This window comes from Drosophila guanche, unplaced genomic scaffold (assembly GCF_900245975.1).
Source record: "Drosophila guanche unplaced genomic scaffold, DGUA_6, whole genome shotgun sequence".
In the NCBI taxonomy this organism is placed as follows: Eukaryota; Metazoa; Arthropoda; class Insecta; order Diptera; family Drosophilidae; genus Drosophila; species Drosophila guanche.
The window spans coordinates 2860844-2881309 of NW_022995744.1; the positions used below are offsets into that span (position 1 = coordinate 2860844).

At 46.3% G+C, this 20466-nt stretch overlaps 4 protein-coding genes across 5 annotated transcripts; 2 read left to right on the forward strand and 2 right to left on the reverse strand.

Moving 5' to 3' along the window:
* The first annotated feature begins 562 nt into the window (after positions 1-562).
* Positions 563-2707, forward strand: LOC117579110. The gene is made up of 2 exons (XM_034264835.1): positions 563-703; positions 775-2707. Exons 1-2 carry the CDS (start codon positions 683-685, stop codon positions 2317-2319), a joined length of 1566 nt encoding a protein of 521 aa, XP_034120726.1. The 5' UTR covers positions 563-682; the 3' UTR covers positions 2320-2707.
* Positions 2708-2903: 196 nt separating this feature from the next.
* Positions 2904-4292, reverse strand: LOC117579112 (delta-aminolevulinic acid dehydratase). The gene has a single exon (XM_034264839.1). The coding sequence runs from the start codon at positions 4081-4083 to the stop codon at positions 3100-3102; it is 984 nt and encodes a 327-aa protein (XP_034120730.1). The 5' UTR covers positions 4084-4292; the 3' UTR covers positions 2904-3099.
* A 225-nt stretch (positions 4293-4517) lies between these two features.
* Positions 4518-9004, reverse strand: LOC117579111 (spermine synthase). 2 transcript variants are annotated; one of them, XM_034264838.1, is made up of 4 exons: positions 8647-9004; positions 7508-7619; positions 6060-6182; positions 4518-5998 (listed from the first exon to the last, which is right to left on the reverse strand). In XM_034264838.1, the coding sequence occupies exons 1-4, from the start codon at positions 8929-8931 to the stop codon at positions 5415-5417; spliced, it is 1104 nt and encodes a 367-aa protein (XP_034120729.1). In that variant the 5' UTR covers positions 8932-9004; the 3' UTR covers positions 4518-5414. The 2 variants fall into 2 exon arrangements, with proteins under 2 accessions (XP_034120729.1, XP_034120727.1); XM_034264836.1 differs by lacking the exon at positions 7508-7619 and adding an exon at positions 6608-6725 and having other exon boundaries at positions 8647-9003.
* Positions 9005-9719: 715 nt separating this feature from the next.
* On the forward strand, positions 9720-13602 carry LOC117579650 (inositol polyphosphate 5-phosphatase E). The gene is made up of 5 exons (XM_034265631.1): positions 9720-9857; positions 10301-10348; positions 10440-12223; positions 12298-13212; positions 13277-13602. The coding sequence occupies exons 3-5, from the start codon at positions 10950-10952 to the stop codon at positions 13383-13385; spliced, it is 2298 nt and encodes a 765-aa protein (XP_034121522.1). The 5' UTR covers positions 9720-9857; positions 10301-10348; positions 10440-10949; the 3' UTR covers positions 13386-13602.
* The last annotated feature ends 6864 nt before the right edge of the window (positions 13603-20466 follow it).

Sequence of the window (20466 nt, forward strand, 5' to 3'; positions counted from 1 at the left end):
TTTCCATAATATGCATAAAATTTTGAATAAAGCAGTATAAAATCAGCATTTAAAACAATTACAGCATTCAAATACAATAACAACTTTTATTGGTATATTTTTTATTTTTTCCAACCCCAAGGGTCCGCCCACCAACCCCCACCCACATTCTGCACATGTTGCGGTGTGTGTTGTGTTGTCCGTGTGAATCAAGCCTACTATACCATTTGGTTAGTGGTACTGCCTGGCGTACTGCCGCTAGAAAGTAACTTGTGCGCGACAACATTTCTTATAGGCTCCATACGAATATCATCCCTAATTTTTCTAGCGGCCCCTTTTTTTCGTTCTGAGTACTAGGCTAAAGGAAATTGATGACGATAGTGAATACGGTGAATTTAAAGGAAAATAATGTTTTGTCGTTTAAGCTTTACGAAGAAAGGAAATCAATTACCTCCAATAAAGAAATAATATGGATTTGAGACGTTTTTATTTAAATAAATCAATTTTATTTCCACAGTATATTTTACGGTATATTTTGAAAATGAAAAAGTATATTTCGGTATATTTTAGAGGCCCTGAGGTCACACTGGCGGTCACACTGTTTATAATTCTTCGATCAAACTTTGAAAAAAAAACTGGTGAAAAAGGGAAAATGATCTGTGTGTGAGAAATCCGGGACGTGAAACAGTGGTCAGTGGTCGCCATGGACAAGATTCTGGAAGAGGTGAGTGGAGTTGATTGCTTGCGCAAAAACAATAACAGTTGCTTCCACCCTTTGTCCATTCGTGTTTTCAGGTCAAAGGCAATGTGCAAAAGAAGTTTAACGAGGTTCGCGCGGCGCTGCATATGCGCGAGAAGTTGCTGTTGCGACAGCTGGAGGTCATCGCCAACACCCAGCAACAGCAGCAGCAGCTGAAGTCGTCGCCTGTGGACAACAAGACAGACAAGGAGCAGGGTGGGGTCCGCTTCATCACTGGCGATAGAGAGGAGGAGGAGAAGCTGCTGGCAGCCATACGAAGCTTTGGTCACTTCCTGCTGGACAACAGCAACATGCAGCTGGCGCTGCAAGACTATCGGAACACTGAACTGCGCAGCGAAGACTATATCGAGCCGCTGGACGACCACGAGACGATGTACAAGTGCCTGCAGGACCGCAATATTTCCTACTATGAGCTGGAAAACGAGGCGCAGCCCGAGGCCATAGTGGTGGACTTCTCGGGTAACAAGGCCGTCGTAGAAGACAACGCCAAGCGTTCCATTATTAACATAACGCTGAAGGAGGCCAAGGAACTGATACGCAAGTCAAAGATAAAGCGCGAGCACCACGCGCCTGTGCCAGTGCCGCCGCTCAATCTGGAGGAGCTGGATGATGAGCTGGAGTCGTCAATAGCCGATGCCGTCTCCAGTCTGGGCCGAGAGACGGCCAAGTCAACGAGCAGCTGCCTCGAGCTTCCACCAACTGATCCATCCACCAAGCCCAAGGGGCGCAAGCAGCGCTTCAAACCAAAAATAACTATCAACAACTGCAACGGCACTATCAACCTGCGCAACATTGCCAGTCTGACCATCAACTGCGCCACCGAAGAGGCCGTCAGTGCGGAGATCCCGGTCGTCAAATCTGCCGACTGCAGCAGCACCAACGAGCAGGATCAGAGTCAGTCGCAGTCCACTCCAACAACCACCGCCTCCAGCTCGAATTATTCGAGCAACGCTAGCTCTCGTTCGCATTCCAAGAAGCAGTCTAAGAAGCATGCCAGTCAGGCGGCGGCGGTAGAGCCGCCGATGCAGCTGGCAGCTTCCGGCTCTGGGCAATCCACACCCACACTCCGGAACGAGTATCGCTTTCAGGAGGTAGACACCCACGATGTCACCTGCGACTTCTACAACCGCCTGCTCAACGAGATAAAGAGGAGCATGAAGGAGAAGCCGCGTCGACCATATCACAATGTACCAGAGCCAGAGGTGGAGGCGCCCACAACGACCTCGTCGGTGCAAACAGCTGCTGCCGATTCTAGCTGCGACGCCAAATCCAACACAGTGCAGCCGCCAAGGCAAGACGATGTCTCCATGTCCACCAGCATCAACACACAAAGCCAAAGCAGAGTCACAGAGTCGATATCGGTGTCCGGGTCACAGGTAGCGCCGGGTAGGCGCCTGGTTTTAAAGAACTTTGAGAACCTGAAGATAATCCTTGAGGCAAACAGTGGGGACGAGGACTCCTTCCATCCGGTGCAAATCGAACAGTGGCTGGCCGAGATAATCTCCGAAACGGACCTGGAGCCAATGCAGAATACCGACATCCTCGAGCACAGCCACATCAACAATACGGAGAGCCCATAAGCAGGCAGTCAGTCGGGCAGGCAAGGCAGCATCCCAGCGATAGCCATAATTTCACATAAATCGCAATCAAAGCAATCCTAAAAAACGCACTCAGTATTCCCCCATACACACATACATATATACGTATATATCGTACGTAGATATAGTTTTCCCTTTAATTAATTGTTTTATGTCGATCCAATGATCCCCATGTACTTACTGCATTTGATTTTGTGATTTTATCGTTTTGTAAGACTTGAAAGTACCAATTTTATGAGCCACTAGGCCTAGGCTAGCATATAAGTGTTCAGTGTTCGCCACATCAAACAAACATAAATACTTACATACATATACATATATCTCTACTCGAAATCGAAATTGGCCTACATTAAAGTGTTAAATGCCATAATCTGTACCTGGATAATCAGACACTTTCGCCGACCCACTGGTTTCACCGGTTCGCCCGCTGAAACATTGCGAAATTTCAACACAAATCAATGAAATTCCATATGCGTCGCCCCACAAGTACATCCGCACATGGCACTGAGCACATTAGACTTCCAAATCGGATCTATTGATAAGCACATAGATACGCATACATGTACTTTTGTATATACGTATACGAAGTTTTATTCTGACGACAGAAACACCAGTAATGGTGATTACACATTAATTACACAGTGAAAGTTCCATAAAGCTAAAGACGACACCAGGGGAAAACTATTTGAAATATATATACGTGCTGTGTAGTATGGATTGTACGCTTTTTGAGACTTTCGATGTATAGTGGTTTGAACGTTTTTAGGCGGTTCGGCCAATGATGTCCAGCAGGTACGGGGTGTAGTAGGTAATGATGCAATCGGCACCCGCGCGACGGAAGCTTCGCATGGACTCAAGGACGGCATCTCGCAGCTCGAAGGCTCCTGCCTTGGCGGCGTAATAGAGCATGGCGTACTCGCCCGACACCTGGTACACGTACAGTGTGTGGTAGGGACAGGAGTCCTTGGTCTGTCGTAGAATGTCCAGATATGGCATGCCGGGCTTCACCATCAGCATGTCCGCTCCCTCGCTGACGTCGCGCTGAATTGCGCGCATGGCTAGGCTGCGGGATCCGCTGGGCAGCTGGTAGCACCGACGGTCGCCAAACTTGGGGGCCGACTGAGCCGCCTCCCGGAACGGACCGTAGAAGTTGGAAGAAAACTTGGCTGAATATGCCAGTAGCGAGACACTGTTCAGGCTAGCGTCGATAAGGGCCTGCTTAATAGCCCGCACGCGATTGTCCATCATGTCCGAGGGAGCCACTATGTGGGCACCAGCCTGTCCATACGCTACGGCGATCTCGGCAATCCGCTTTATGCTCGGTCCGTTCTCCAGGCCGTTTTTGCCCAGGAGACCACAGTGGCCGTGCGACGAATACGGACAGATGCACACGTCGCAAGCAATTAGTAGGTCGGGAAACCACTCCCGCAGCTTGGGCAGTGCTCGCACCACTGGGTTTACTGCCGAGTCCGCATTCGAGGCCTCCTCGTCTTTCAGTTCGGACTCTACCACGCCGAATATCAGCACGGAGGTCAGCCCCTTCTGGACCAGCGGCTCCAGATGCTCCCGCAGACGGTTCACTCCGAACCTGGAAATCCCCGGCATGCTTGCAATTGGCTGCACATCGTCATCGTTGCTCACAATGAAGACGGGGTACATCAGGTTGTGCGCTGAGATCTCACAGCCCGACTCCTGCAGCAGTCGCAGGGTGGGATGGTGCATGCCACTGTGCAGTTTCCTGTCCATATTTTTTTTCACACACTCTCTTGGAAATTTCGACGATATGGTATGTACTTTATTGTCAACACTATCAGCTGATGTAGGCCACTTCTGTTGAATGGCAATGTCGCTTAAAGACCACACTGTGAGTACGGACGCTTCAATACCCTTTTTGGATATTTCGTTTCCAACTGCTTCTATAGCACACCACCACGACTTGATAAAAACAATAAAATACAGTTTTGATGGACTCTCCCTTGAGTATGACCAAAAAATAGCGCAGAGTTGAAACCCGATGACACTGTGTGATCGGAAATGAGCTCCACTTCGTCAGCCGTTTTCTCGCGGCACATTTGAATATAGTTTCAATTTACTTCTTCCCCGAGATGTAGTTTTATGTAGCTCTATTCTTCGGTTTGACTCCTAGTTCTGGAAGTTATTTAAACAGCAAAACTCGCCTGTTCTGAATCTGCGTACGACTATTTATTACTTTTCAAGTATTTTCATTTAAAATTCAAGTGAAATAAGTTGTATTATTAATTGTACAGCACTAAAAGATGGTGTTGAATGCTACACTCCTCCCACCCTTCTGCACACGTACCTAGCTGGGGCAAGCCTGGGCCTGCCTTCTCACTTTTGCCAGTAAACGGAAAACTCAACATGCACTACGAGTATTAATACATAGCATAGCATAGGAAATACATTTGTACTACAAATACGAATACATTTCACGCTTAGAAATAGTTTAATTAAACACAAACAGAATACGTAAAATTGTGGTGTGTGGCCTGCCCCCGTTGTTTAAACTTCTACTTTCAACTTAAATTTATCATTTGAAATAATCAGTGATCGAGAACGGAATTAACTTCTAACTTAATCGTAAACAAATTGGATAAATATTTGGTTTGGTTTTCAATTGTAAGTAACAGCCATTGGAAGTGCGTTTTGGGGGGTTCTGCCTTGAGCTGTGCTTTGCTGTGATGCGATACGGATGGCGGTGGCGATGACATTGGCCTCCACTAAGAAACCATAGAATGGTGATAGTGCACTCGTAGCTGACGACGACGCTGCCGGAGCTTGGGCAGCTCCTGCTTGACTTTTGCTGCTCCATGCAGAGTGACTGTGTACGAGTGCAGCTTGATGAGCGGCTCATTTACTTCAAGCTCCATTCTGGTTCTGGGCCCGTTCTGGTGTGGTGTTGGTGTTGTTGTTGCTGTTTCTGTTGTTGATGGTGTGCTGGAAGTAGCATTCCGGAGACACATTGTGGCATTATCCGTCTTTATAGTAGTTGCTGGTAATCGTTGCTGGTCCTCTCCGCCCCCTAGTCGTCGCTCGGCTTGTCGTTCGCTTTTAGCTGGTCAAGCGAAAGACACTTGATAGAAGAGCCACTCTTCCATGAATGAAGGAACGAATGCCTTCGACGTGGTGTATTTAACCTTCGGCTTGAGCAGGGCCAGCTGTTCCTCGAACAGTTCCAGAGATTCAGTGCAACTGGTGCCATTGCCGTGGGTCAAGAACTTGCCATCTGGCTTCAGAACCTGGAACGAGTGCTCGAAAATGGTCCTGATAAAGTCCCAGTCGACGCCGACAGGTGCCCCTGTAATGGGTATGTCGGTGAGGTCGCCAAAAACATAGTCAAACTTGCGGTCCTCGGCAATGAACTTTTTCAAGTACTCCACACAGTCGCCCACAACGATTTCGTACTGGTCGCTCTTGCGCTTCTCCAAAACGTCCCCGCAAATCGAGTTGAGATATTTGTTGCAGGCCTCCATAACCAGCTCATCTATCTCCAGCATCACCACGTGCTTGGGGTTCTCCTTCAACAGCTCGTACAGCAGAGCGCCGTCCCCACCACCTAGAATGCAGATCTCCTTGCCCTCATAGTTCTCAATGCCACGACCCATCAGGGTTTCTGTATAGATCAGATCGGACTCGGCAATATCTGCAAATGTGTAATTTAATATCATGTTCATGCTGCTACCAGTTGATCGAATTGTACTTACTCTGAAGCTCGTCCAACAGTAGCATGTTTCCCAGAGTCTTTGAGTGCAAGATTTGAATCTTTTGGAAAGGCGAGCGTGCCTCATAAACAAGCTTGTCGATATCGTACTCAATAATGCGCTCATCTGCGAAAGATTAATCATTATTAGAATATACGTCAACATATGTATTTATGTATTGGCGAATTAATTTGGCTTGGATGGCTAAGCGGCATGCTGATAACCAACTGAGTGTCAGAAGCAAAACAAACCGAAAATTACATAGAAAGGACATCAAAGTAACAACGAGAATCTCTTCCAAATAAGGAGGAGAGTCGTCCATCGGAAAGAAACCGAAAATCCGAAAGAACGAAAAATGGCTGAAATGAATCTATCATGCTTGGTGCCTCTAGAACTCTCAGAACATCAGCTCGGTGCTGCATACGCATACGCATACGCTCAACGTTCATTCATATGAGATATGTACACTTTGAGTGGTATGCACATACATACATATCAGTAGATTGTTTGCTCTATTTTTTGTAATATGAAATCCAAAGAGTATACGTTACCTGACGATGGAAAATACCTAGGGACATCACCGCGCCTTAGGGCGGGCAGCTTCTGTCCCTTAATGGCCTTCAGTTTCACGGCCAAGGCATTTTCCAAGCTTTTGCCATGCACCAAGCCCTAGTGGGGGAGGTGGTGGTTCGTATCGTTTCGTGGTTGGTGGTGGTGTAGGTGTAGTTGTTGATCGAGAACGAGCGAGCGAGCGTACGTAGGAGCGAGGCGAGGCGAGGCAGGGCAGGTGACACATGGTGTGCATAGGGCGTATAAGTATAATTTCAATATTTTACACATTAATTTATAATTCAGACATAATTTTGGTGAATTTTCAGTTTGGTTTTTATTTTTCGTTGTTTTTGTTGTGTTGTTGGTTTGCAAGTGGTCCCGAAATGTGGTTGTTCATGGCGCGAAGATGAGCGATCGAATAGATCGTTTGAATATGGAAATAAAAAGTATATAAAAATTATAATAATTATAAATCAATCAGAGGAGGGAATAAGAACAATCCAAAGAAGGCTGGGCCACGCAGACTTTGAGGTCGGTAGTAATGGAAACTAGTAGCGTGACGGAACAAGCATGCAGGAACTTCCTAAGTAATTCCTATTATTACTAGGATGTAACGCTATACATACATATTTATGTACATATAGGTGGACAGGTGGGTGGTGTCGGCAAACCGATTGTATTCATGATGTGTTTGTTGTACATATGTGGTATATGGTATGTGCATTGCATTTATCTCATTACTGCACAGATGCTCACGGCCCTGCAGCGGAATTTTGCGAGACAGTTTCACGAACTGTCCGTGGGTAGTGGGTGGGTGGATAGTAGTGGTTTTAGGTATGAGGTTATACATAATTATTGCAAATGGAACGAACTGGCAAAACTAAACTAATTCGACCAACCTGAGCTAGTCATGTATATGTCGATATATCCGCCGCGCTTTATCGGTGGCAAGTATTTTGACCGATCGGAATCTAATTTCTGTCGCAGAATCAGTTCCATGGTGCGCATGGTCTGCAAAGTAATGCTTTATTTAAACCTCTCACACAAATGCAGGCCCAAGAATGTATGAATAAATCAAAACCCATGAAAACAGCACAAATAATGACCTTCGGGGCGAACTTTACAAGCGCCTCCCGCTTAGGCAGCCCAGCCGCAAACCTATTTATAGTCACAAATTCTTGGATACTTATGAAAAAGGAAAGTTGGATGCCAATAAAACAACAAAGCAACCCACAGACCAGACAGACCGAGCCATAAATATGCACCAAGGCAGGCCTGCTGCACATGCAGAAGCAGATGCAAATTGCAAAATACCAAGAAGAAACACAGAATGTTTGTTTGGGAAACCCGCAGAACCGGCATCAAGATAGGAGGGGGCTACATACATATATACATACACATTTATGTGTGTCTACACATACATGTGTGTCTCCTCGTACTATCTACATATGTATGTATGCATGTTTCGCGCTGTTTTTTGTGGCATGGGGAATTTCAATCAATGAACTTGATTTCGTAGCAAACCCACGTGGGTCCCAGAAAGAGAGCGCGCGAGCGAAAGCGGGCGACTGGTGAGGTAATCTAGCACAGAAGCCTAGCGTTAGGCCCGTCGTCAGATGATATGTACATATACATACACACATATAAAGCTGACAAATCGGTTGGTGGAGGTGTTAGATAATACTTTGGGCTTTGGTAGCATTGCCATTGGGGCTAGGATAGCCGCATTGTCGGCCCCTTAAGGCCAAGGACAAGCTAACCCAGAGGCCAAGGGTTTGGGGACTGGACAGCCCGACCGACACCGACGACGCGAAAGGGAAACGGTCTGGCACGCCCCCGCCGCCGGCGCGAGACACGCACACACACACAACCGTGCACTCGAATGTACATATGCGGAAAATCAATTTCCTTGCTGGTGGAACAAACCTCTTTCTCAAGCTTATCACAACGCCGGAAAGCGACGTGTTTTCTCTTGTGGCAGGGCGTGGGTTACGGGTTATTCGGTATAATCTTGAGGTAATAGAATAGCTTTACATACATCGAAGGACATGATGGGCTCCTTCCCAGCGGGCAGGAAGTACTCCACATTGACGGTCAGCAGGCCGTGCTGGAAGATGCGGCAAGTGATGATCGTGGCCTTGTTCTCGTGCAGCACCGAGAAGTACCCGTTCTCTATACAATCCATGCTGTAGACAAGTTCCAGCTGGGGGAAGACGTGCTCCAGCTCATTCCGCAGTATCTTAGCCACCTCCTGGCGCTGCTTCTCGTCGGCCGTTTTGGCGCTATCCAGCGTGAAGTCGAACAGTATGGTCTGGGCTGCCATTGTGATGGTCCACTGACTTTATAATTTATACCTATTTTTCAGACGAAACCGCACCGCGACCAGTGTGACCGCGGCTATATCGATAAAATATACCAAAATGACCTACCGAAATATACCGAAGAATACCTTTTCATTTTCAAAATACACCGTAAATATACCGTATATCCTATAACATTTCCCACAATTTTGATATTCTGCTTAATTTTACAAGCTAGTTATGATTCTCAACGCTAAAACTATAATTGTTTTCGATTTATGAATCAGATTTGACACTTTGTTGCTGGGCAACCAGCAGTATGTATCTTTGGAAAATCTCTGTATTACTTAATATTAAAGTTTTCCTTTCCAAACTGCTTATAATGCTTATCTTAGACTGACGTGCTTTTAACATTTTCATATGTTTTGTATACACATTTTCAGAATTATGTATACATTTTTGGCATACATTTGTTTATGTATTCATCTTCAGCGTGGTCCTTTTTTTACGATCCATTTCTCAAAAACCGCTCCATGAATTCTTGCACCAAAAACGCTGTTCAAGTGCGTTCACCAGGACGATAACAAGAAATGTGCCTATTGAATTGTACAGTCTACTGTATTGTGTGGTTATAATTCTCCTCTGATCTCTGCTATCCCGTCAAAGTCCCGCCAAAGTTTTATTAGGAAATAATGTGTTTTTAGTGTTGACAAAATCAAAATCTTTCATCGGTACATTTTCAGTATATTTTTAAAATGTAAACGTATATGACGGTATATTTCTGTGGGTCCGGCGCTGTATTTTATCGGCAATTCCGAGGCCACACTGTTCGGATGGACAAACAGCGCCGCATTTTCACAATATTTTGAATTCCACAAACAACAATATTGGGCCACCAGCAGGGAGTAGTTTAGTTCTTCAGCGAGAGAGTCGTTCGATTGTCCATCAGGTAGGAAATTCGTCAATGCGGCATCGCATTTTCGAACCTGAACCTGAACTTGAATGCAACACAGAATCGTGCGCCATCCAAGGCGAGCCGAGCGTTTGGCGGCAACAATGGGGTGCTAATTATAAATCACCCGCGAGATCAGCATAGGAGCTGCGCGGTGTGCTAATGAAGTGATGTCGCGGTGGGAAGTGTGTTTGTGTGTCTCTCTGATGACTGTGTGGGCGCCATAGCCACAGCATGCCAATGTTGTTACGTCGCCGTTTCGTTTCGGCAGCAGCCAACCACCCCACCCCTGTCAATCCACCCCATGTTTCGTGCTGGCGCCCAGGCATTGCCGGAGCGACTACTGCCACAACTCGTGACTCCCCCGTGGGTGCCTTTGAGTGTCGCGGCTTTTATTACAATGTATGACTGCGCTGTATTGATTTTTTGAATCTTTTCAGATCACGCTGTCTGCCCACCATGTGAAGGAGGTTCCCTGCAAATCCTGGGTAAGTGAGTGCGTGTGTACGTGCCCATGTGACTAGTAGACCTCGTCAGCTAATTAGCCCTGCATTTATTCATTCATTAAATTCCCTGCAGTAGAACAAACAAACGGAACGAAAGCTGCCAATGGGCTGAGGGCTGAGGGCTGAGGGACAAGCAGCACAATTAGGCAGTACCAGTACCAGTACGACTAGTACCAGATTTTCGGATCGTGTACGTCATCGACGTGCTCAAATAATTTGCATTGGGAAAGCAAATACTGTGCAACGACGGCGACACCAACAACGAGAGCATCTGCATTATTCGATGACGACTTGGCTGCTGTCTGCCATTACTATTTATATGCCATTATACCCGTGCTGCTGAGCAAAACAACAAGTCAGCTACGGGCAGAGGCCAAGAATCTCATAAATGTCAACCATACGTTAGATGAAAATCGGAAAATAGTCGCGCGACATGGGCAGCAGAGAGAGCTGATTGTACCTAACAAAGCACAAATTTACTTTGCAAAGTGCCTTTCTCCGGAAGAGGTTGAGCTAACCTCGTGATGTAAGGAAGATCAACAAACAACGTGATTTGATTAGACTATTTGGTGACTCGTACGCCATGCAGCACAGCACCGCTGGCAGCGAGGAGCGCATCACTAGCTCCACCAGCAGCCCCCGCTCTGGCCACAAGACGGGCAGCTCTCTCTTCGGGCTACTGACCAAGCGCCCTAGCAAGGTGGAACCTCATCCTATAACTCCCGAATCGCCAAGCCTTCAACGACGTCCCGTGTCCGCATGCGGCCACTTCGATGTGAGTTTCGCCAAGGCCACAGCGGAGCAAGCGCGAAACCACTTGGCCGTCAGCAGCAGCAGCAACAGCCATAGCAACCATAAAAGCCAAACACTGCCGTTGGAGAAATCGCACAGCGGTCTGATAAGCTTCCACAGGCGTACCAAGCCGTCGTCGAAAAGCAAAGGACACTCCCACCGTTACAGCAGTGACGCGGGCTCCCAGAGCGATGGAGGTGCGGACGTTGTGATGCGGCGCAAGTCGCCCAAGCACCGGTCACCGAACCATAACCGATTCAGCCACCAGTTCAGCCTATGCTGTAAGGCCGAGAAGAAGCCCCTGACACCGCCGGTCACGGTGCGCTACAATTCCATACCGGACAGCACCCTCAACAGCGTGCTTCGTCGCGACAACCTGTCGCTGAGCTTGAGTATGGTGGATAACAATTCGGTCTCGTTGAACTCTAGCGAGGGTGGCACTTCATTTCAGCGACCACGTCTGTCCAGTGAGTGCGCCAGTGCACCAGAATCGCCAGTCGGCACCAAGACCTTCTTTGCTCAATGCAGCAACGCTGCTGCTGTAGCTTCGGCCACAGCCGGCGCATCGTCCCCCACTGCTGTGGGGCGAAGTGAAAGCATGCCCCGCTCTCCGATCCGGCCCATTGCAGTCTCAGCCTGCCGCTCGCGTCTCCGCCTGAAGCTGTATCCTCCCGGGAAGGAGCTGCCGCAACTGCACACCACTGAAGAGTCTACGGACATTAAGCGTGCCACTACGCCTCAGCATATGTCCTCGCCCAACATAGCCAGCCAGCCTGATGGATTTGAAGCGACCATGCAGGAGCAGCCTGGCGTCCGCTTCATGTCGCACGAGAACATGACGCTGCAGCGACAGGGCTCCGGCTCCAACCTCGCGCGTCAGTCGCTGGTGGCTGCACATGCCCTAAACCTTATTCCTGCCGATAAGGCGCGCGAACGGAGCTACCTGGACGGGCGTCTAGGCTCCTCCTCTTTGCTGGGGCCAAGCGAACTGGGCCGCGTGCTGCCTCAGAAGGAAGTCACCATTTTCGTGGGCACTTGGAACATGAACGGTCACAGTCCACCCAAGTGAGTAGAAACGTTAATAATATCGCATTACGGACTCTAACTGAATGTTTCGTTTCCTTTGCTGACAATTTCAGACAATTAAATGATTTTGTGCTGCCGGCCAACGTGGAACATGTGCCGGACATAGTTGTCATGGGCACCCAGGAGTCCACGCCGGATCGCTTTGAGTGGGAGGTCACGCTGCAGGAGACCCTTGGCCCCTCGCATGTCCTTTTTCATTCGACCACTCTGGGCACCCTTCATCTGGCTGTCTACATGCGGCGCGATCTCATCTGGTACTGCTCGGCTCCGGAGGATGCCTCTATGTCGGTGCGCACCGGCTCTGCCTTTCGCACCAAGGGTGCTGTGGCCATATCCTTCTGCTTATTCGGTACTTCCATGCTCTTTGTGACCTCCCACTTGACCGCTCACCAGCAGAAGGTGAAGGAGCGGGTGTCGGATGTGAAGCGCATTATTAACGCTCTGGATTTGCCTCGGAATTTGCCCAACCTTCGGCACAAGAATAAGGATGTGACGCAAAATTTTGATAACGTCTTCTGGTGCGGTGACCTAAACTTCCGACTCGGCGAGCCCCGCGAGAAATTGATGGAGTGGATTCAAAACACAAAGTTCCCGCTGCCCTCGCACTTGCCACACGGTTACATGCATACGGATCAACTCTCCTCTGTGCTGGCCGACGGTGCGGCCTTCCGTGGCTTCATGGAGGCAAATATAACATTTCCACCTACTTACAAGTACGACCCGGGTAGCCAGAACTTCGATACCTCCTCAAAGCAGCGCGCTCCGGCCTACACTGACAGAATACTCTACAAGTACAGGCAGGTCCAGGGCCTAGTCATACGTCGCCAGACCATAATACCAGGCGTGTCCACGCCGACGCAGCCCTATGTGCAGTGCCTGTTGTACGACTCGGTGCCTTCCATAACCACATCGGACCATAAGCCGGTGTGGGCTCTCTTTAAAACCTTCATCCGTGCCGGATCTGACGCGTAAGTGGTGATGTTTTTCCGGAGACGAATAAATAGATTAACTTTCATTTCGTTTCAATTATAGGATTCCCTTGGCTGCTGGATTGTTCAGTCGGGACATTTACTTAGAGGGAATGCGTCGTCGCTTGAATAACCAATATACGGGAGCCTCGGCCGTCTGTGCCATACAGTAGACTCTCATTAGTAGCTATTAGCTAGTCAGAGTTAAAAGTGGGGTGGCTGTTCCAGAAGCTTCTTTCAGCCACATAAATAGTCATTTACTCGAATCTGTCAGTTAGAGGCTGGCTGACATTTCTACAGTGCTAGTCAAAGCTTTCCTACGGTTGTGTGTCGCCATTGTATTACCTAGATAGATAGGACTCTACCCTGCAGCAGACTAATACCAAATACTCGGTCGTGAATTGCCATGCAACTCCGCATTAGTAATTAGGCGCCGCCTTTTGCCTTTCGCCTCGAGGCCTTAGATCGTAATACGTTCCTTATGAAATTATTATGAATGCACACTCAGAAACAATTCTGTACCTCTACTCTAAAGCACAAGCCTAGCGAGTAGTTAAATTACACGTGTTTTAGCAAGAAAGTAGTCCAAATATTGAAGAGAACTCGAAGAACTTTGAATTACTTTGATTGTTGAAACTGAAGTAGAATTAAATATACATACATATTCTAATAAGAATCAGAACTACGCAATTGTTGATTCTTGAAACCTTATTGTTATAATATTTATTTGATTATTATTTAATTCTTAAGATTGTTAATGTTGAATCGTGTCTAGTGATCTGATTATTTTTATAGTTCGCAAACCTTATAAAGATTTTATTTCGTTTTAAGCACAAATAATAATTTTCTTTATACCCGGTACTCGAAGAGTAAATAGGGTTTATTGTATTTGTGGGGAATAACGGTTGCATGTAACGCACAGAAGGAAACGTTTCATATAAAGTACATATAAAGTTTCCATAAAGTATATACATTCTTGATCAGCATCAATAGCCTAGTCGATAGAGCCATGTCTGTCTTTCCGTCCGTCTGTACGTCTTGTTTGTCGGCTAGGTCTCAGAGACTATAAGAGCTAGAGCCACCAAATTTTGTCTCCAGACTGTTGTATGCGGACACTGAAACCAGTGTATTTCAAAAATGAGCCACGCCCCTTTCCGCCCCCGCAAAAGGGCGAAAACCTCACCAACCAACAATTTTGAAGATAAAAGAAAACTAACGAGAAGGGACGTGTGAGACGCTTCTTACCGTCCCAACTTTTATATCCGGCACTCAGTACTACATCTGCAGCTTATCGGTTATTTGTCAAATTTTACATTTTTTCTTCATCTGTCATCTACATCAACAACACTACTCACGTCAACACGCTCCTTTAGCTCGCCACCCTCCCCTAGCGCAACACACTGCAGAGTCATGGCAGAGACGAGGCAGACGCAGAGGCCGCACACTGCGCGAAGCAGAGTGTGAATGAGAGAATGTGCAAAAAACAAATTTAAGCTGCGGGACGGGGTGGGTTTAGCCACTGGAAATTAATTTCTTCATTGTGGCTGATAGATATGGTCATTCCCTACAGAATGGCGTTTTTATACCCGGTACTCGAAGTACTAACGGTTGTATGTAACGCACAGAAGGAAACGTTTCCGACCCGATAAAGTATATATATTCTTGATCAGCATCAGTAGCCGAGTCGATTCAGCCATGTCTGTCTGTCCGTCCGTCCGTCCGTCCTTAAGAGCGCCTGGATCTCAGAGACTATAAAAGTTAGAGCACTAAATTTTGCATACAGACTTCTGTATGCTCACACTGTTACAAGTGTATTTAAAAAATGAGCCCCGCCCCCGCAAAAGGGCGAAAACCTTCCAAACCTACAATTTTGAAGATAAAAGAAATCTAAAAACGCCATTCAGTAGGGAATGACCATATCTATCAGATTACCAAATTATCCAATTGGATCATTATTATAGCCACAATGAAGAAATTAATTTGCAGTGCCTAAACCCACCCTGTCCCGCAGCTTATATTTGTGTTTTTTCACATTATCTCATTCACACTCTGCTTCGGCCTCTGCCTCTGCCGCGAGTATGCAGTGTGTGGGTCTAGGGAAGGGGGGCGAGCTTAAGGAGCGTGTTGGTGTGAGAAGTGTTGTAGATGTAGATGACAGATGAAGAAAATATTTAAAATTTGACAAAACACCGCTAAGGTGCAGATGTAGTACTGAGTGCCGGGTCTCACACGTCCCTTCTCGTTTTAATTTCAATTAACCGTTTAAACCGGAATCGCCCTTCCATCCCCATTACTCGAGTAAATGCCCAAACAGAAATGAGAGCTCATCAGCTCTGGGGATCTACACGAGCCACATCATTCCATAATGGGGCAGTCATCGTTGTCGTTGCCCTCCTGAAAATGCACCGAAAGCGACCATCCCCCAATATGCCATTCGGACACACACGCAAATATGTTAAACTTTTGACCAATTTCAACTTGAGTTGGCTGCTGCCTTTGGGCCTGGGCGAGCAGCAATTTATTGCCATGGTTGCGATTCTATGGCGCTGGCCATGTTGCAGTAGCAGGCAGAGTCAGAGTCCGGCCGCTGCCACTGCTGCCACCGCTACTTGTGCACCATTCAAGTGGCCTCGCGGTCTCGGCTCCTACTCTGACTGCACCCCACATGGGGCGAAAGCTTGGTGGCATTTGTGGTAATTTATGTATGCGTATAAGTATTTTTGTCTGCGAGGGCTGGTATTAAAGTTGATGATGTGTATGAAATAATGATTTTCGAATGGAATTTATAAGTATTCAAAATTATTTGAGGATCAATATTGTTACCTGCAAATCGACTACATCGAATTTTCGGTGGATCCTGAGAAAGAAACACTGACTAACCTACTCGACAAAATCGAACTTTATTTTCCTAAGGGCCCTGGTTTTTATACTTAGTACTCAAAGAGTAAATAGGGTATATTGTATTTGTGGGGAATAACGGTTGTATGTAACGCACAGAAGGAAACGTTTCCGACCCCATAAAGTATATATATTCTTGATCAGCATCAATAGCCGAGTCGATTGAGCCATGTCTGTCTGTCCGTCTGTCTGTCCGTCTTGTTGAGCGCCTGAATTTCAGAGACCATAAAAGCTAGAGCCACCAAATTTTGCATTAGGAGTTCTGTATGCTCACACTGTTACAAGTGTATTTAAAAAAGTAGTCCCTTTTCTGGAAAATTTCGGGACTATTTCGGTTTGTTCCCAAATTGCGAAATTTTCCGAACTCAGCCCGTCTGTGTGGGCTCAAAGGTCAGCGTTAAATTCGCTTGACCAAAATCACTTTTCGGATTGGTCAAACAAAAAAGTCATTGATTGGATCCCCCTCCTTCCACTCTGTAGGGAAATCCCATGCCAGATTGGCTCGATTCCGTTTGTATTGTACGGTTTCTGAGAACGACTCTCTTGTGCGGGCACATTTAAAAAACGAGAAGGGACGTGTGAGCCGCTTCTTAAGCGTCACAACTTTTATATTCGGCACTCAGTACTACATCTGCACCTTAGCGGTGTTTTGTCAAATTTTAAATTTGTTCTTAAACTGTCATCTACATCAACAACACTTCTCACACCAACACGCTCCTTAAGCTCGCCGCCCTTCCCTAGACGCACACACTGCAGACTCGCTGCAGAGGCAGAGGCAGCGCCCGCACACAAAAAAAAAACAAATATAAGCTGCGGGACGGGGTGGGTTAAAAGTCGGCAGAGGCCGAGTGAAACAGAAGAAGAGTGTGAATGAGAGAATGTGAAAAGAACAACAAAAGCTGCGGGACAGGGTGGGTTTAGCCACTGGAAATTAATTTCTTCATTGTGGCTATAATAATGATCCATTCGGATCCCAAATTGGTGATCTGATAGATATGGCCATTCCCTACGGAATGGCGTTTTTAGTTTTCTTGTATCTTAAAAATTTTAGATTTGCGAGGTTTTCGCCCTTTTGCGGTGGCGGAAGGGGGCGTGGCTCATTTTTGAAATACACTGGTTTCAGTGTATTTATACATATAGCAGCATATAGCAGTCTGGATGCAAAATTTGATGGCTCTAGCTCTTATAGTCTCTGAGAACTAGCCGACAAACAAGACGGACAGACGGATGGCCGGACAGACGGACAGACAGACATGGCTCAATCAACTAGGCTATTGATGCTGATCAAGAATATATATACTTTATGGGGCCGAAAATGATTAATTCTGTGCGTTACATACAACCGTTATTCCCCAAAAATACAATATACCCTATTGACTCTTCGAGTACCGAATATAAAAATGAGAAGGGACGTGTGAGACGCTTCTTACGCGTCACAACTTTTATACCCGGTACTCAGTACTATATCTGCATCTTAGCGGTGTTTTGTCAAATTTTAAATTTTTTCTTCAACTGTCATCTACATCTACAACACTTCTCACACCAACACGCTCTTTTAACTCGCCGCCCTTCCCTAGACCCACACACTGCAGACTCGAGGCGGAGGGTGAGGCACCGTCCGCACACAAACAAAAAACAAATAATGGCTGGGCGACGGGGTGGGTTAAAAGTCGGCAGAGGAATCGGCAGAGGCATCGGCAGGGGGAGGGCAGAGGCAGGGGCCGAGTGATGCAGATTGTGAATGAGAGAATGTAAAAAGACCAACAAAAGCTGCGGGACAGGGTGGGTTTAGCCACTGCAAATTAATTTCTTCATTCTGGCTATAATAATGATCCAATCGGACCCCAATTTGGTGATCTGATACATATGGCTATTCCCTACTGAATGGAGTTTTCTTTTATCTTCAAAACTGTAGATTTGGGAGGTGTTCGCCCTTTTGGGGGGCGGAAGGGGGCGTGGCTCATTTTTAAAATACACTGGTTCAGTGTGAGCATATAGCAGTCTGGGTGCAAAATTTGGTGGCTATAGCTCTTATAGTCTCTGAGAACTAGCCGACAAACAAGACGGACAGACGGACGGACGGACAGACATGGCTCAATCGACTCGTCTATTGATGCTGATCAAGAATATATATATAATTTATGGGGTCGGAAACGTTTCCTTCTGTGCGTTACATACAACCGTTATTCCCCACAAATACAATATATCCTATTTACTCTTCGAGTACCGGGTATAAAAAACGAGAAACAATCCCGAGTGCGTTTTGTTTCATTGCAATCTCTGAGCTGTGGTCAACGGATGGCATGGTTTGGCGCTGTTATTATTGTACTTTTTTCCACAGCTTCTGTAATTTATAAAGTTTTTTGTGGATTGCAGAATTTTTCGGACTGCTATTAGTCTAGTATGAAGCTGGAATGGGTCTGGGCAGTGGATAAAATTAGTTTGCGTCGGCTGGCAGACCCAGCGATGGCCCTGTCAGATCTGAAGCTCATTTCCTCTCTTTTCTGAAATTTAACCACAATATATGCAATTATATTAGCACTAAAGGTCGGAAAACTCGGCGAATAAAAACTATGCCCTTCTGACTGTCTATGCGCGTGGTATGATCTGTGTCTGCCACTAGGAATGCATGTGTGCGTCTGTGCCAGCCAGCGAGCAGTGCACATTAATATCCTGTGCGCATTCGTACGTGTTAATATGACTTTATGACTTCATATGTGTCCATATTTTTGTCCCCGCCGCTTCACACTAAAAAGTTTTATTGTTAGTTACGTTGCTGCCGCCATCAAAGCAACCATTTTTATTCACAGTGTTGAAGATGCTGAAATTATTAAAAATTTCCCTATGGCCCCGTCCCCATGAACGGCATACTCGTATCTCATGGTTTCTCTGCACCGTCAGACACCGAACTTTTTCATTTGCAACAGGGCGGGAGGTGGTGCGAATGCTGCATTTACAGTAAGAAGAGCTCATGGATGTGTGTCGTGTTTACGCACAGTGGATCAACTTACGAGATTAAAGAGAAGGAAAAATATACAAATACGTGCGTATATTTACATATTTACACACATATGTATTTGGTGAATCACAATATTGTTCTGAAATTAATGGCGAAATTCCAGATGGAATTTAGCTAGCACAGTACTTGATTTATAATAATATTTTAATATTAATGAAGTCATACGAAGTCATTTTTAGAGACTTCCAATATTTTTTTCACATACATATGTACATACGTACATACATGCACATGATTTTTTATCGGTTTATCGCCTGCGGCCGCAGAGTGCGAACTCTGAGAGTTTTGAAGAGAAGGCGTAAGCAGGTGACGGAGTAGGATCCAAATGAAGTCATATGAAATAAGAATTTGAAGTCATTCGTTTATTCCTTCTAATGTAGTCTTTTCTTGCTTTATATTTATACCCGGTACTCGAAGAGTAAATAGGGTATATTGTATTTGTGGGGAATAACGGTTGTATGTAACGCACAGAAGGAAACGTTTCCGACCCCATAAATTATATATATATTCTTGATCAGCATCAATAGACGAGTCGATTGAGCCATGTCTGTCCGTCTTGTTTGTGGGCTAGTTCTCAGAGACTATAACCGCTAGAGCCACCAAATTTTGCATCCAGACTGCTATATGCCCTCTTCCGCCCCCCAAAAGGGCGAACACCTCTCAAATCTACAATTGTGAAGATAAAAGAAAACTAAATACGCCATACGTAGGGAATGACCATATCTATCAGATCACCAAATAGGGATCCGATTGGATCATTATTATAGCCAGAATGAAGAAATTAATTTGCAGTGGCTTCACATTCTCTCATTCACACTCTGCTTCTGCTTCACTCGGCCTCTGCCTCTGTCGTCCCTCTGCCTCTGCTGACTTTCCCCCCGTCCCGCAGCTTATATTTGTTTGAAGTAACTATAAGGAGGCCTAGTCGGTGGCAGCGTTACTCGTTGCTTTTCCTAATTTTCAGTGCTCGTTTGCTTGTCAGTTGCTTGGTGCAGATGTAGTACTGAGTGCCGGTTATAAAAGTTGTGACGCATAAGAAGCGTCTCACACGTCCCTTCTCGTTTTGTATAATTTTGAGTGCGGGCCGTATTCTGGAGTGGGCCCAACGCGCGCGGTACTGCCGCAAGGCATTGCTTTGCACACTCGAAGACTCCTACTCCGTCACCTGCTTTAATACGCCTTCTCTCCAATACTCTCAGAGTTCGCATAACCACTAACCAAATAGTATACTATACTATGGTTAGTGGCATAACGCTAGAGGCGAACTATGCGGCCGCAGGCGATAAACCGATAAAAAATCATGTGTAGTACGTATAAACATTTGTGTGTGAAAAAAA